General features: G+C 34.7%; 1 protein-coding gene across 4 annotated transcripts in view; it reads right to left on the bottom strand.

Annotated features, from left to right (window-relative positions):
• LOC150090786 (H(+)/Cl(-) exchange transporter 5-like) overlaps window positions 1–18,330 on the bottom strand; it is a 202,800-nt gene that overhangs the window by 90,959 nt on the left and 93,511 nt on the right. For all 4 annotated transcript variants that reach the window (XM_090372676.1, XM_090372686.1, XM_090372695.1 and 1 more), the window contains one exon: window positions 12,218–12,451. In XM_090372676.1, coding sequence (XP_090228802.1) covers window positions 12,218–12,451 — 234 coding nt within the window. The remainder of the gene's footprint in view (window positions 1–12,217; window positions 12,452–18,330) is intronic.

Below are 18,330 nucleotides of genomic sequence, written 5' to 3'. Positions count from 1 at the left end.
AATCTGCCTTCGCCTGCCTAACCTCCTTTGTAACTTGGTTGCATATCAACTTGTATCTATCATAGGCTTCTGTGTCATGTGTTAATTTGTAAGTATCCCATGCATTTTTCTTCTCTGCCATATGCCTCATTAGTTCATCTGACATCCATTTTGGCCTAAACCTTGAACAATATTTCTTAGTTGGTATGTAAAGCCTAGTAGCTTCCAAGATAAGTTCTTTGAATGCTTCCCATTTTGAATTTGCTGTTGGTAACATCATCGGTTGGTCCCACTGTATAGAATTTAAATACTGTCTCAGTCCATCATAGTCGCCTTTACGGAAGCAATAACCCTTCCCTTTACCCCTAATGGTAGTTACCTCTGAGTAAATCCCACTTCAGCACACTGTGATCACTGCCACCTAGTGGTTCATTTATCTGCAGATTCTTAATGCATGAAGAATCACTGCTGATAATCAAATCAAGAGTACAGTAAACCCCCGCTATTCGCGGGGGTTACGTTCCTGAGAAATGTCGCGAATACCGAAAACGCGAATAATGAGTTAGGGCTCCCATAGTAATAAAGGGGCTCCATTCCAAAGAATGAAATATATAAGAAAAACTAGTCTAAAATTTTGTCTATGTATGTATTATATGTACCTTCATAATATGACTATGTACATAGACAGTACATAGTGAAATGCAAGCATATGGCATCGAAATGAAAATAAGAAACAATTTAATATTAAATGTAATATTTATTAGAAATTTCAAACAAATCTTTCAAACCAGCGCCTTTGCTTGCTAGCAAAAAAAACATCCCACCAGTGCTATCACCAGTTTCGCTAAAGTGTTGATAAAGGAGTTTTGCCTTTTCGCGAATGATGAGTGAACTCAACGGAATTTTATTTTGAGTTTGGTCTTCTATCCACAGATTTAAAGCGTTTTCCATTTTTTCTAATTTAACATCACGAGTTACAGAGCAAATTTTTGAAGCAATTAGCGCGTTTTCACGGACACTACGGCGGATTTTTTCTTCCGATTTTTTGATTGATCGTACCGTTGATTTTATAATGTTTTGCCACTGAGGAGACACTTTCACCATTAGAAATTTTGTCTAATAACTCAATTTTATTCACTAATGTCATCACCTTCTTTGATATTTTCACATTTCCCTTGTTATTTGTAGCCATATTTTTGTAGGGGTTAGAAAGAACTTGTCCACAATAAAGTCACTTTCTTCCGTTAACACACTCGAAAAAGTCTGTTTTACACTGCAAAACGGTAGATTTATCACTTTTGTAAGCATATCAATTTATAAATTGATAAATTTATTCAATTTATAAACATATAAATTAAAAGCAAACGACGAAACCTTCCATGACAAACGCATAACACATACTGAACAAGGATTAGCAAGAAACATCCACGCTCGCGATTTTGTCACCCCTCTCCCCCCACCCACTGAGCGCTGTTTTGACCGAGAAAGATAATTTTAGCCACGCCCATGCTTTTTATGGCTGAAAATATTCACGGCGCTTTAAAATTCACATTTTTTTAGGTTTCATTTTATATTAAATCGGCGATCGCGAAACCGCGAATACAGATACCGCGAATAGCGGGGGTTTACTGTATTACTCCCTCTAGTTGCCTCCCGAACATGATGATGTAGAAAACAATCATCCAATAAATCCACAAAAGCCCAGCTAGTGTGTGAGTGACCAGTCCCCAAATTCCAGTCAATATCTGGGAAATTAAAATCTCCCATTATAAGACTCTCTGATTTACTGGCCCACTCTATTTCCCTGTACAGTTTCTTATTATACTCATCAGAGTCATTAGGCCTATAGCACACTCCTACTCTCAATTTTGATCTCCCAATGCTTATGTCACACCAAACTGACTCAACACTGCACTGTCCAGCGATGTCGACTGGCTTCACTTCCTTGGTTTTTATGTGTTTCTTAACTAATAGCATAACCCCTCCCCCCTTCCTATCCTGTCTATCCTTTCTGTAGACGTTGTACTCCCCAAATTCCAGTTCTGCATCCCCAGAACTTAAAGAAAGTCATGAAAGCATGTCTAAGGTTCTACATGCTATAAAACACCAGGATTACAGATGGAACATATACAGTGATCTTAAGGTTATTGGTTTGCAGGAGGGGGTTCAAACACATTGTTTTTTTTTTGTGGGACAGCCATGCAACAGAAGAACATTACGTTGTGCAACATTGGGATAACAAGGGACTAGATAAAGAAGGTAACATATTTGCATACATGAGAAGTGTGTTTCCTAATTTAACATATGCCAAACTTAAGGAAGGAATTTTCATAGGACCCCAAATTAGGAAACTCCTGAAAGATAATGTGTTTGAAATCCTGTTAAAGGAAGTTGAATTGGCAAGCTTGGTGATCATTTCAGGTGGTAGTACATAGTTTTTTGGATAATAGGAATGAAATGTTGGTGTCTAATTTACTCGAGTGCTACAAAAACAAGGGCTGTTGAATGTCGTTGACAATTCATTTTCTTTGTTCCCATCTCGAATTTTTCCCCAAAAATCTGGGAGATGTGAGTGATGAACAACGAGAGCAGTTTCATCAAGATATTTCCCTGATGAAAAAGCAGTACCAAGATCACTGGGATCCTGTAATAATATGGGATTACTGCTGGTTCCTTGTGAGGGAGAGTAAGCAGGAATACAAGAGAAAATCCCTTAGTAGCAAACATTTTTAAAGATAGTTACAGGTATGCTGATTATATACAGGATTATTATAAAGTCTTTGTTCAGTTTTAAATTTTCATAACTTCCGTTTTATATGTGATAAAATCAATCTCTATAAAGGGTAAGGGAAAGAATTTATTTCAGTTTTACATACATTTATTCTTGGGATTGTTAATTCTCAACGTGACCACCGTCATTACATATACAAACTGAGATACAATTCTGAAGTTCTACAAATATGTTTAGCAGCTGATTTTCGGTAATACCCTGAATCACATTAGTTATCCTAGTCCGAAGATAGTCTAAAGAGCGAGGTTTTGTTGAATAAACAATAGTCTTAACATGTTCCAATAGAAAAAAAAATCTAATGGGCTCAAATCTGTGATCATGGTGGCCAAGAGACCAGCCCACCTCTTTCAATCCATCTGTTAGGAAAATTTTCATTCAGAAACCACCTAATACTGAGAGCAAAATGACAAGGTTCACCATATTGCTGAAGCACTGTATCATCTATAAGTCCTAAATGTGTTATATCAGGAATAAAATAATTCTGCAGAATTTCCAAACTCTCACTATTAACAACCCATCCTTGGCCTTCCAGATTGTGGTTTATCATTGATGGAACCTGTTTCTTTAAGCTTCTTCATCCAGTTAGTTATGAATTCCTGTGTGGTGCATCTTTGTTGTAATAGGTTTTAAATCTTTTTTGTATTGCAATTACAGACTTTAACTCGGCCAACCACAGCACACAATTTACTTTATTTTCTATTGAAGCCATTTCTGCAAGCCTAATTCTGCAAAAAAATAAAAATAATAAAAATAAAATTTTTGCTAACCTACAATAAAATAAATGAATCACTCTTAGTACATACTAAACTTCACTAAATTACATTTCTAACATTTTTTACAAATTGATTTTATCATGTATAGAATGGAAGTTAAGAAAATTTAAAACTGCAAGGACTTTATAACTGACTTTATAATGGCCCTGTATTATTGAAATAACTATTTTGCTATGATTTATGATATTTTTTCCAAGGTTAAATGAGTTAGAGAATGTATAATATTTCTTTACACTTGTATTACAACCTTGAATTATATATATATATATATATATCCCTTTATTTTAACATTAAACGTTGGTACAACTTTTGATGTAGACGTGATAGACTTTTTATGGTGATTTTCAGAATCAGCGCATTTATTTACTCGAGAATTACATATTTTCATTGCGGAGGCATGACAAAAAATATTTTTTGTTGGCTAGTGTAATACACAGGAGAATAGTAACTTGCCGGACTCATTAACTCACTCAGACCAGAACTGAGGTTAGCAAAACAAGCAGAGAATACCAGTGAAGACTGGGCTGGCCTGAAGTTGAACAATTTAAAAAATATAAAGATATCTGGGAAAAAAAAAAAAAAAGTACAAAAAGTTAATAGCACAAAAGAAAGAATCTTGGATTGCATTGGAACATGCAGCTACAGATATGATCTGTAAGGTTTCGGTTATAAATTAACAACCAAAAAAATTAAGCTTTACTAAAGTATTCAATCCATAGTGGTTAATAAAAGTACAGAAAATAACACTGGATAAGTAAGTGACTAAATATACTAAAAGCTATACTAATCAGAATTATACCAGAATGTGAGGTAAAACAAAATGTTCTAATTAAGATCAAGAAAGAGAATTTTGAATACCTTTCTGTTGAGATAAAACTTAAGCTTACACTCTTTCACCTTCAAACTCTATGGAATTAAAGCCCCAGTATAGACTACGTAGAGGTATAGCCTATATACTGAGGTTCTTTTGAACTTATATAATCATTGTCTATGTGAAGGCATTTTTCTAACTACTGGAAAACAAGCTTCGTTAAAGATATTACTTAAAAATCCTGATAAACTATCACACAAGACTTCCAATCATATTACCTCACAACACTGCTTTCAGCTCTAGGTAAAATATAAACAAAACTGCTATTCAGCAGTACAGTCAATTTCCCCTATTATTTGCTCTATGATTCCTTTTGCTTCAAAAGGTGATACTTATGGCGGAAACACTATTATCACCTCACATGTAAACATGTCAAACATCAAATGCATGAAAGCTATATTTCCCATTTAGTTTATTGGTTGGAGACACACTGTTGTCATTGGGTGTATTCACAAGATATGTTGGACTACAAGGCTGACCCACGTTTTCAGCTCACATTTTTCTGTTCAAAAAAATTTTGTGAGGCATGATAGCATGAGCAGAGGTAAAGGAGGAAATGCTAATAGAAAAAATGAGATTGTACGAGGTGCTGTATAATATTTAAGTCACCAAATTACCGAGATCAACATATGTGGCAAGAAGCTTGGCAAGAAATAGGAAGACATTTCAAAATGACACGTAAATTTATTTTTATTTTATTTTTATTAATTAAGTTATGTACTATTACGTACATAACATAATTAATACTGAAATACAGCTGCTGCCCAACTTACATAATACTCAACTTATGTCGAGTATTACTTAAGTCGGGGAGTTTGACTTTATATACATTTTTGCTGGCCAGTGCAAACTTTAAAAAAAAAACGATGGAAACTTATTTTGCATCCCATGGGAAATAAATGGAGAACCTGACCAGGATGGCAAAAATACATAACTCCATATGCCAAGTGCCTTAAAAAAAAGTAGATTCATAGTGTTTATATTGCAATTCATCTCTGTTTTAAATGAAATGCTGAATATGCTCCATACAATGCTCCTGTCCCTGCACACTGGTACGATTGCAGTCGCCTGATCGTACGGGTCCGATCACACACTTTCGTAATTTTTCCTGCGTGTGAGATAATAAAAAAAAAAAAAAAAAAAAAACGAATAAATAATTCTATTTACATGCTTTTCGAACATTTCTTTTTTGCTTCAATGAAATTCAGCGCATATAGCTGCAAGTTCTGCATAAGCATTTAAGAAATTCCGACTTATGTAAAATTCAACTTGCATAGAATTCTGTGGAATGCAATACTTACCTAAGTTGCAGAGTGGCTGCATATACTTACTAACTAATTGTTATTTATGTTCACTGGAATTTTTTTTTTTTTTTTGGATTGTAAAATTTTAAACAGTAAAAAAAAAATAATAATAAATAAATAAGCAATCAATAACAATGAACCCAGCATGCACAAATTTCACAAGTGAAATACGGAGTAACGAGTGTATGAAGCTTAAAAAATAGGAATGAAGAGAACATTCTGAAAATTTCCTTTTTATATGACTGAAGATTTCAATGAAGGGGAAGCACATTTCACCAAAATAATGTAAAAACCCACAGAATTCCAGCTATTGGTATTATTGCAAATTCAATAATATTGAGTTTACTACCCTTTTATAACAGATTCCACTAGTCAGGAAAGCCCAATAAACCAGAAGCTGCAAATTGTTTTATGGCAGTGACCTCCAGAAATGTGCTTTAGTAAAATATGAGCTCGCACAAAGTGATAACAGTGTGTTTCCACCCTTATGCACATGTTCACTCTGATATTCCTTATCAAAGATTCCTAACTTGAAATCTCCTCTGGTTTAAAATTTCTCTACCCCATTTCTATCAAATTTATATATTCTCTATCATTCTCCCAACTCTGCTAATCACTCTGAACACTTTGACTTCCTTTCCTTGAAACTCTACTTTGTTTGACCTAACTTTCCTAAGAGCGAGATAATTTTTTTTGATGATTTTAATGTTCACTACTCTAGATGTTCAGTTTTCTAATTACACAGACCAGTTGGTTGAGATGCTAAGGCTGCTGTAATTTCTAATGACCTCAGTAAGCTTGTTAAATTAAAAAGAGGGCAATTAAGTTAATTAAATACCCATGTCTTACAAACTCTCTCTGTCTCGTAGACATTCAGTTTCTGCTGCATGCCTTTTTATAATATCTCCAGAGACACAAAGGGGGATCTAAGGGCGACACAAGTAATTACAGACCAGTTAAACTTCTGTTCCAGGGAAAATAATGGAATCAATGGTTAAAGATGCATTGCAGGATCATAAAGGCTGCAGTAATAATTCAGACACAGCATGGGGTTGTTAAGGGAAAGTTTTTTCTGACAAATTTGATTGGATAATATGATGTGGTTACAAAGGAACTGGATGCAAAAAATAATTTTGATATCATATACTTGGATTTGAGGAAAGCTTTTGACAATGTTGCACATGGAAGACTACTGTACAAATTGGAGCAGTATGTTATTAAAGTTAAGTTGCTACAATGGATAAAAGGATGGTTGAGTGGGAGAAGACAAGAGTGGTAACCAATGGATGCTGCTCTTCGTGGACTAATGTTATTAATGGAGTCCCCCAGGGTTCGGTGTTGGGCACACTGTTGTTTTGTATATTTTTCGATGATATTGATGAAGATATATCAGGCTTAATGTCAAAGTGTGTTGTTGTTGTTGTTGTTATTATTTGGTTTTTAGGAGCATTAACAACTAAGGCCATATTGCTCCGGGAATATGCGGTGGTCATTCCCTGACCTTTCCGCATCCTCCGTATTTGGTGGCGACGGGCTCGAACCCTGGTCTAATCAAGAAGCGTGTGCTACACACTGCTGCTCCTTCCCACCTGGCTACAGAGGTGCCTGTCAAAGTTTGCATATGATACAAAGGTTGGCAGGGTTGCTAATGATAATAATGGCAACGTGCTACTGCAACATGATCTATAAAATTTGGGCAGATGGGTTGAGAAGTGGCAACTGAAGTTTAACATTGACAAATGCAAAGTACTGCATCTGGGTAGAAGTAACCCCAGAGAAACATAACTGTGTGGTACTACACTTAGGGTGGTAGAAAATTAAAAAGACCTGGGAGTAATTGTGCAGTAAGATATGAAGTTTTCTGAGCAATGAAGACAGGTTGCCAGAGTATACGCAGAAATTTGCCTTTAGCCAGCAGGTGGTTAATTGCTGGAACAAACTTCCATCTGTCGTTTTGGAAGTTGATAGCTTAAATAAATTCAAGGAGAAACTGGACAAACTTTTAGAGCAAATGGATGTGTAAAATTGTGGTTTTTTTGGCTGATGCTACATAGGCTCATATGCTTGCTTTCTTGCATCACATGCCTCAATTACTATTGCTGGATGCTGTTCTTCTGAATTAACATCTGTAATTTCCCCACTCTCTTCCAATCCAGTCAAAAAATGAGCTTTTTTCTCTTCCTTGTTTATCCTGTATACTTCTACTTTCTGGAAAAAGCTTCCTTCACATGTATTTTCTGAAAATTACACAATACACAGAAATTCAAGTCTAATATCAACAAGCTTTTCCTATCTTCTTAACTCTCAACTCATGTAGGATACTAAGTTTGAGTACTAGAGGTTCTACTACCTTTTGAGTTTTCATTAAAAAAAAAAGTATTATTACAATGTTACTGGATTAAAATTAAGTAATGTTTTCACAAAGGATGGAAAGTTCAGAGGATGCATTAATAAAGGTTATTTGTAATAGTAAAGAATCAGAGGCAAAATATATCTTGTCCAATAGATCAGTTGCCATATCACTAAATTTAATGAAGTATTGAAGGAAGTTACTAAAGGATGTCCATGGAGGTCTGTCCTTGGTTCAGTAAGTGGAAGGGAATTCTGAATGGGGTAGTAGTGGCATGTGATGCAAGAAAGCAAGTGTATGAGCTTATGCAGCATCAGCCAAAAAAAAAAAAACACACCATTGCCTCCAAATGCCTGTCCAGTTCCTCCTTAAATTTATTCAACCTATCAACTTCCACAACGACAGATGGAAGTTTGTTCCAGCAATTAACCACCAGCTGGCTAAAGGCAAATTTCCGCACATCTATTCTACATCTGTCCTTTCTTAATTTGAATTTATGCACCTTAGGTTCGTAATCTGAACAAGTGGAAGGATCCCATCAGAATTCAGCGTGCTGAACCCATTCAAGGCCTTATACACCTCAATCAGATCACAGCGCAGGTGCCTAGTCTCCAGCCACTGCAATTTGCAGAACTTAAGCCTCTCTTGATAAGAGGATCCCTTCATTCCCCTCACCAATCTTGTTGCCCTTCTCTGTACACGCTCAAGTAAATCTACATCCTTCCTAAAATGAGGCCTCCAGACCTGTACGCAGTACTCAAGGCGTGGCCTGACAATTGCCTTATACAGAGGGACAATCACCTCCTTCTCCCTGCTACCAAAATTCCTATATATCATTGACAAAACCCCATGACCTGCCCTGGCAGTCTGTCTGCATTGCTCAGAAAACTTCATATCTGACTGCACAATTACTCCCAGGTCTTTTTCGTTTTCTACCACCTTAAGTGTAGTACCACACAGTTAGTACTTTTCTCTGGGGTTACTTCTACCCATATGCAGTACTTTGCATTTGTCAAGGTTAAACTTCAGTTGCCACTTCTTAGCCCATCTGCCCAAATTATCCAGATCCTGTTGCAGTAGCACACTGCCATTACTGTCATTAACAACCCTGCCAACCTTTGTATCATCTGCAAACTTCGACATTAAGCCTGATATACCTTCATCAATATCATTGATAAATATACAAAACAACAGTGGACCTAACACCACTGTTGGGATGTTGGGCTATTAGTATTAGAATGGCCAAATGATGCAAGGAAGTTGACTTTTGTGCATCTGCCAAAAAATAAAATAAAATAAAAATTTCCCAATCACTTGTTGTTGTTATTGTTGTTATTTTGGTTTTTAGGAGCATTAGCAATTAAGGCCATATTGCTCCAGGAATATGCGATGGTCATTCCCTGACCTTTCCGCATCCTCTGTATTTGGTGTTGACGGGCTCGAACCCCGGTCTAATCAAGAAGCGTGTGCTAGCACTGCTGTTCCTTCCCACCTGGCTACAGAGGCGCCCCCAATCACTTAAACCCCCATCACTAAAAAGAGACTATACAATTCTGTGTTGAGGAAATTGAAATAAAGATGAGACAATGCTTTATGAAATACCCCCAGACCCTTACTAAGATGACAGTTATTTTCTATCATCTTTTTTTACAATTGTTTTATATCAAAAACAACTATAAAAAAATAAATAACGAATAACACAAGAAATAACGAATATAAGATGAGATGCATTTCACTGTACCCCTATTTGATGAGGTTAGGGTGTATTCCAGTTTTAATTTTATCCTTTGATAACTACACTTTAGTTAATGCATTATATATCTTTTTTTCATTTATCTGTTTTATATATTATCTCATTTTTCGAGAAAATGAATAGAAAAAAAAAAAATTTAAATACATTATACTATCCACTCACACTGATAAGAATTTTAACAGTTGCAACTACTATTAGGAGACAAAAAAATAAATAAATAAATAAATAATATGTTTGGATAATGTTTGCATAGCAGGTGCTATGTCTGATACTAAGAAAATCTAGATTATCTACATTTTCGGCCTTCAGTATTCCTTAAGTGCACTTTGAATTTGTTAAAGTAAATCATTTATTGAATACTGGTCCTGAAATCCAATTCTTTTTCACAGACCTCCCATAAACAGGAATAGACAATCTGAGAACACTTTTCAGTGCCTTGGACTTTTGTTGGTATGATAGATTACAACAAGCTTCAACTTCTTATCAGCATATACTGTTAAGTTGTTAGCAAACTTTAAAGTGACTGTGATTGCTTGCAATCACAAAGCTTAATTTTCTAAGTGTTAATGTAGGTCATTAGTAACATTGCTTGGAGTGAACATATTGTAAAATATGCAATTTGCCAAGTTAAATCATGAGTTCACTGGGGTTCCAAATGACCATGTAAGAAGCATAATAGCAGACAAAGGCTAACTGAGAAGTATTCTGGCATGTGGAAAGCGAAGGAAGCTGCACAGTGGAAGAATCAAAGCTTCTCCCACTTTATATCCGGCATCCCCCACCCCCCATACTTCTCCTCCAACCCATGCACGGCACTAAGTACTATAGGTTTTGATACCTTTCGTGTTTGGGGTTTTCATAAAAAAAAAAAAAAAAAAAAAAAAAAACAAATCATGGATCATGAAGAAATTGTGTTAAACTGAATGACCAGTCATCTTGGTCAAAGACCAGATTCTACATTACAAACCATATTAAACACAATATTCATGTTGTTTGAACTCATTAATGAGGACTGTGAGTAACAAGACGTATGTTTATAGAACATACTGATGACCTGATTTTGGTCCAAGGTAACTCAAGAAAGAATTTAGAAGATAATGTAAACAGAGACATAAACAAATTAATGAATGGAGTGCAATTCATAACACCAATACTGTTATCAGAAAAATCTCGCATGTAAATAGATACGGGAACAAATTAATGAATGGAGTGCAATTCATAACACCAATACTGTTATCAGAAAAATCTCACATGTAAATAGATATGTGAACAAATTAATGAATGGAGTGCAATTCCTAACACAATATTGTTATCAGAAAAATCTAGCATGTTGTTAAGGGGAAGACAGTGAGAATAAACACTCAAGAGTTCACAGCAATGGAGAGCATGTTCCAAATGTCAAAAAGATCAGACACTTGAGATAATCTTGAACAAAAGACTACCTTTACAGAACATGCAAAGTATTTAAAAGGATAACTGGGACTAAACAGCAAATTCACTAACATGCTGCATGAGTGTTTTTACATCTGTTGATCACATGCTCTACATTAGCCCAAAAAAAAAAAAAAAAAAAAAAAAAAATTTCCAACATGCCAGTCAGGAAGCAATTAATATAACTTCAAATTCATTCTGCTAGTTATAATCCAAACCTACAGAACAGTCTCAAATGACAATGCATTATCAGGATTATTAATAGCTACGAGATCATTAATACACTACATGAAAAAGAATGCACATGAGGAGATTACAGGATTGGCACTATGTCCTGATAGTTCTATATAAAACACACTCAATTAAAACAAGAAAAATGTGACTTCAAATGGAGGTTGAGAATATTTAACAAGAAAAATGAAACAGAAGAAAGATGTTGATTTTATTAATTTAAAATCAAGACCATGGATGCAATTTGGATTGCATCTAATCTTCACTTAGATGGATGTTCTCTTTAAGGAGAAGTCAAAGGTTAAAAGGAATTCTTGATGAATATAATTTGGATCTTTGCTTCTGTATCCAGTATCTTTTAAGAAATTATCTGAATTCTCAAATTCTGTTATCAAAAGAAGATTAATGAAAGCATGACTGTTATGGAAAGAATTTTAACTGAAGTTAAATAAAACAGATTTGCAAGCTGCAGCTGATTGGCATTTAAAACTGAGACTTAAGGTATTAAAATAATATTGAACTGTGTGCTAGGATTTTGCATTATATTTCTTTTCTAACATAAGAAAAAAATTGGATTTTAACTTTTAAGAAATTTAATGTATAGAGGAGTAAACAAGGAATTGGCTGAGAAAATAAAAGTTAACATCAATTTTGGAAGTATCTTTTGTTATAGTTTTAAAATGAATGAATAACTTTACATAAAGTAAATAATAAAACACTGATTTCATATTTACCTGCTCCAATTCCCACAAGAAGAACACATATCCAACCAGACCAGTTGTCATGAGCTATTTTAATCTTATTCCAGAATGATTCTTTCCTTTTCTTCACAAGATACCGGCGTCTAACACGATTTCTTGCAATATCCCTTTGCCAATCAATTGTGTGAAAATCATCATAATGATGGTTTTCAACCTGGAACTCATCTCCATTATGGCCACAAGGAGAAGGCTTTTTCATAACTGCACCTGTGTTAAAGAAAATGGAAACAGGACATTGTTATAATATTTAGGTTAAACTAATGATTAGTGCAAATGTGCAATTAAAAATACTTGGAGATTTTAGCTAGTTCATGTAGCCTTGACTTTTCTGGGTATATACGATTTTCATATACACACACTGGCCAAAAAAATATGAACCTTTATTCAGTATCGAATCAGGCTGTCTTTGTTTTGAATAACAGCATGTGCAGTGCGGTATGCATTCTATAAGGTGTTTTAATGCATTTTAGTCTAACTGTAACCATTCTTACAGCAAAATATCACACAGCTGCAAAAAAGTTGAAGGAAGAGAACTTAGTTACCGAATACTGAGATCAAGTAAATGGGGGGGGGGGGGCAGGAAAAATGGTGGAAATCTGTGTCATGTTCTCCAAACCATTCTTGCATGATTCCAGCACAAAGCACTGTTGCATTATCATCCATAAAGTGACCATCACCTTTGGGATAAAAGTGTAACATTGCAGGGTGCAGTAAATCGCATACAAAATTCAGGTACTCCTTCAATGGCATTTGACCTTCCAATGGTATTAACAGACCCAGTCTGTGTCATGAAAACATCCTCATACCATGATACCACCTCCAAATGCTTGGGTTGTCTTAACAAAGCAAGAATTATATAGCACCTCTTCAAATAGGCCTCTGGGGTTGGGTATATTCATACTATGATTTTTTAGTGTTTCTCACCAACCATTGAAGTAAAAACGAAAGACGAAGAACCAAATTCTTAAAATTTTAATATTTACAATAAATTTATTTACAGACAAAACAAAATACCATATTACTGATGATAGCAATTTTAAAAATAAGACAACTGTGATATACAGTAAATATACAAGGTGATAATACAAATACCGAATTTAAAATACAATAAAATATACTAGGTTAAAAGAGCTAAAATACTAACTGAAGCTTTCAAAGGCTTCTGCCTTCTTTCTCAACAGTGTACTTCTATTCTGCGGTGCATCATTAATAACCTGCTGGTATTTAATGATGCACCACAGAATAGAAGTACACTGTTGAGAAAGAAGGCAGAAGCCTTTGAAAGCTTCAGTTAGTATTTTAGCGCTTTTAACCTAGTATATTTTATTGTATTTTAAATTCGGTATTTGTATTATCACCTTGTATATTTACTGTATATCACAGTTGTCTTATTTTAAAATTGCTATCATCAGTAATATGGTATTTTGTTTTGTCTGTAAATAAATTTATTGTAAATATTAAAATTTTAAGAATTTGGTTCTTTGTCTTTCGTTTTTACTTCAATGGTTGGTGAGAAACACTAAAAAATCATAGTATTATATACCACCACTTCTCACAAGGTTCTTGTCATACTCTCTGCTTACCATCAGTGTAAAACAAAGTGTATTCATTTGACAACATGACTTTCTTCCATTATTCCACTGCCCAATCACAACATTTTCAACACCACTGCAAGAGGATTTTTCTCTGAAAAATAGTTGCTTCTGAACAGGAAGGTGACCACCAATACCAAATTTCTTCAATTCCCTGCACATGGTACAGATTGAAATATGGCAGTTCTGGGTTTGGTTGAATTCAGATATTATTTTCTACACATCCTTAGGGTACAATGGCTTCACTCTTGAGGTATTGTTTTTCTGCCATATTTACAATGAAATGTGGAAGAACTTGCTTTGCAGTCATTAAAAACCTTTGAGATGGATGCTTTTGAGAAACTAGTTATATCTTTCATTTCTTGAATCATGCCTCCTGATAGATAAATGTACATCCATGATAAGACCTTTTCAAAGTCTAACAGATGAAGAATACATGAACCCAAAATGATGAAAACATCTATAGGTTAATTTTTCTTTTTTTTTTTTACCAGTGTGTGAAAGATATATTTAAAAAGTTAGCTATTGGCCTATCTTGATAATGTAAACATAAAAAGAATTGGTTAAGATTGAAAGCTAAGCAATGTGAAGTGATGAATTTCCAGACTGCATTATATTTCTGGAGGAATAATAATCAAAAATATTAATATGTAAATTTATGAGATTCCACATATAATTTTTATGGATTACTATACTATGCTTATTGACACAGGTAGAAGTAAGGATTCAGCTGTGCAAAAAACAAATCTCACACTCATTCAAAATCTCCAATAGAGGGAATATGTGGCACTCATTAGGATAAATAGCAGATCACATTTGTCCATTTAAATTTTCATAACATTTATCTATGTGTAATAGCATAACTTCAGGTTTAAAACAAAAATTCAATATATTTAGCAGGAAGCCAAATTGCAAACTATTTCAGAGAAAAGAAATTCCAGAAAAAAAAAAACATTCTGCTCTGGAAAATTTCATCTAGCGGTGCTAAACTTAACTGTATTTTGTTTTTATTTTTTTCCTCTCCTCCAAATTATAAAAATAAATCAAACAAGGCAGATTTACATAAATCAGTCTCAGTAAACCAAATTAATTAAAGATAATTATTACTAAAAAGAAATCTTATGGGTGAGTTCAGATAACAGGTACTTTATATGTGCTAAGGTAAACAATGCCTTCTTCAGCTAAATCTTCATATCACTTTTAGCTGCAAAATGACTAAAAAGATATGATTAAATTTTAAAAAAAAAAAATGTGACAAAGTACTAAATGGATGAATCAATGCAGAAATATTTGCTTGTACACTGATATACCAGCAAGTACATGTGCCTATTTTTCCTCTTAGTAACCTTAGAAGCCCATATATTTGCCTTCCCCATGAGAATTTCCAACAGTTCTTGTATAACAAATAAATCTGATGAATTTAAGGCAATGGTTGTCATCAAATGTAGACATTATAGGGATATAAGAAACATGGTTTCACTCACATATATGGGACAGAGAATTTGAATAGTGAGTACAATGTATACTGAAAGGACACACAAGACAGGAGGGAAGGGGCAAGCTATGCTATAAGTAAAGAAGCCCAGAATCTAAGACAATGCACTTGATTGATGTGGGTGGCCAGTGTAAAGTTGAGTCATTTGGTGTTACTAATCACTGTGAAAACCAAAAAGACGGAGTGTTACATACTAAATGACTGTGATGAGTATGGTGATACAGGCAAACAGAGTACTCCAAAGTACTGAAAGTAAATCCGTGCATCTTATAATGGTAGATTATAACTTTCCAGATACTGTGAGTTGTTCACATACACAGTAACAAAACTTTTATAGATATACTGGATGGCCATATACAGCAGCAAATTTAAAGAGGCAACACAAGAAAGCAATACTTTTGATTTGATTATCAGCAGTGGCACTTCATGCATTAAGAATCTCCAGATAAAGGAACCACTAGCCAACAGTGTATTGATCTGGGATTAAATCAGAGATAATATAACTACTGTCGAGAGTAAAGGAGACATGTACAAAAGGAATAAATCTTTAAATATTCTTTTCAGTTGGACCAAATGGTGATGTAACCAATTGAAAATCCTAAATGGAAAGTGTTTAGGGTAGCACTTTAAAAAGATATTAGTCCACAAAGAACAATGTCCATTGATTACCACTCTGTCTTTTCCGACTCAATCATCCCATCCCTTTATCCAAAGCAGCAATTTGCTGCCTCCTTTAATATAACTGGATAGATCCAATCCACCCCAGGTGCCTTTCTTATGTTTATCTTCAACAATTTCTCCTCCACTTTGCTCTCAGTTATTACAAAATCATCTAGCACACTGTCAGAGTTTAATTCACCTTTGGCATTCCCCTCCCTGAATAACTCCTCGTGTGTGAATGTAGATGCAAAATACTCATTTTTTTTTTTTTATTAGCTACCTGAGCAGGATCATCAACAGTTCAACCATTGATATCAAAATGGGCCAATCTGATTCATCCCCTTCCTTCTAGAGTTTACATAAGAACTCTTTGTTGTTATTCTTTGCATCCTTTGCCAAAGATTTCTCGTAATCTGCCTTTGCCTGCCTAACCTCCTTTGTGACTTGGTTATAGACCAGCTTATATCTATCATAGGCTTCCGTGTCACCTGTTTTATATTTATTTTATATGTATCCCATGCATTTTTCTTCTCTGCCACATGTCTCATTAGTTCATCTGACATCCATTTAAGCCTAAACCTTGAACAATATTTCTTAGTTGGTATGAAAAACCTAGTAGCTTCCAAGATTAATTCTTTGAATGCTTCCTATTTTGAATTTGCTGTTGGTAACATCAGTTGGTTCCACCATATAGAATTTAAATACTGTCTCAGACCACCATAGTCACCTTTACGAAAGCAAAAACTCTTCCCTTTACCCCTGATGGTAGTTACCTCTTTGAGTAAATCCCACTTCAGCACACTGTGGTCACTGCCACCTAGTGGTTCCTCTATCTGCAGATTCTTAATGCATGAAGAATCACTACTGATAATCTTGAGTACTGCAAATAAGCCTGGAAGGCTGCTCGTTTTAAGGATGTAGATTGCATTAGAACAAATACAGAGATGAGCAATAATAATAATATTCAGGGACAGAAAAGGATATTGTTAACAAGAAATGCTTCAGTCGTGCAAACTGTGGTGCTTTATAGGAGCTTATGAGGAAGCTTTAAATGGAGCGAGTAAACTAAATTGTGTGTCATTTCGAGTAAGGATTCCATCAACACCCTTAACTCCTTCTCAAATGACAGTGTTTGGGAGAATTTTATCATGTACTGTTTTATGCAATAAGCTGTTGCTCATTTGATTAAACAGAAATTTAATTTTACTACATTACACAATATTTCTATGCCCCTCAGGGCACACCTTAACAACACAGCAACTGAAACAAAGTTAACTATTATCAGATTATTGCATATAGGTAACAGGAGAAATTCTACACAAGGGACAGGATCCCTTTGCTTGCCATAATTATGGATGACCATTAGAGAAGTGTAGCAGGTGTAATGTATCCAGACTGAAAAACCCAAAACCCAACAAGGGGGGAGAGAAATGCTGTAAATCAGGTTATCCTACATTTATTGGGGCGCTTCCGTAGACTGGTGGGAAGGAGCAGTAGTGCGTATCACATGCTTCTTGATTAGATCGGGGTTCGAGCCCGTCACCACCAAATACGGAAGATGCGGAAAGGTCAGGGAATAACCACCACATATCCTGGAGCAATATGGCCTTAGTTGCTAATGCTCCTAAAAACAAAAAAACAACAACAACCTACATTTATTTAATTAGCAATAAAATGGTTAATTATTGCTAGCCATTAGCAATAAAAACAAAGCATCTAACCGGCCAAAAGGGAAATTACTAGTACTTTTTTTTTTTTTTTTTTTTTTTTTTTGGTAGTTGTTGGCGCATAGACTTCTGTGGCCATAATGCACCTCCCAAGGTTTTTGCAGTACTTTGATCCAAGCCCGAGGCGGGAATTACTAGTACTAAGCACAGCACCTCGAGTTTCTACCTTTAAGTCTAAGCACACAATGTTCAGGTTCCAGTTTTTTTTGGTTTTTTTGTCATTTCTCTAGGTCATAGAAGGGGGAAAAAAAAAAAAAAAAAAAAAAAATCTACATTTCAAGGCAAATGTCTTATTATTATAAGCTTTTTATGGTGTATACAATTTACAAAAAAAAACTAATTCTTGTATCATGTACCACAATGCTTTAAACTATGGCACTAATTATGTCTTAAAATGGAAATCAGAATCTGTATAAGTAAATAGTTACCAAAAAGGAAGCCTGTGTAGTAATTTTTTCATAATAAATAGCATTAACAAATAAAATTTTTAGTTAAAACGTAATCGGAAACTTGTATTTTTGTTGACAGAATTTTAAAATTGCTTGCACCCCCCCCCCCCAACGAAGATTTTCGAGTAAGATTTTCAAAGAGTGGAAACTTTTAACAGTTCCA

Source organism: Mastigoproctus giganteus, chromosome 1 (genome assembly GCF_048544385.1).
Source record: "Mastigoproctus giganteus isolate SK-2022 chromosome 1, ASM4854438v1, whole genome shotgun sequence".
Lineage (NCBI taxonomy): Eukaryota > Metazoa > Arthropoda > Arachnida > Uropygi > Thelyphonidae > Mastigoproctus > Mastigoproctus giganteus.
This window is presented reverse-complemented; position numbering and strand designations above follow the sequence as displayed.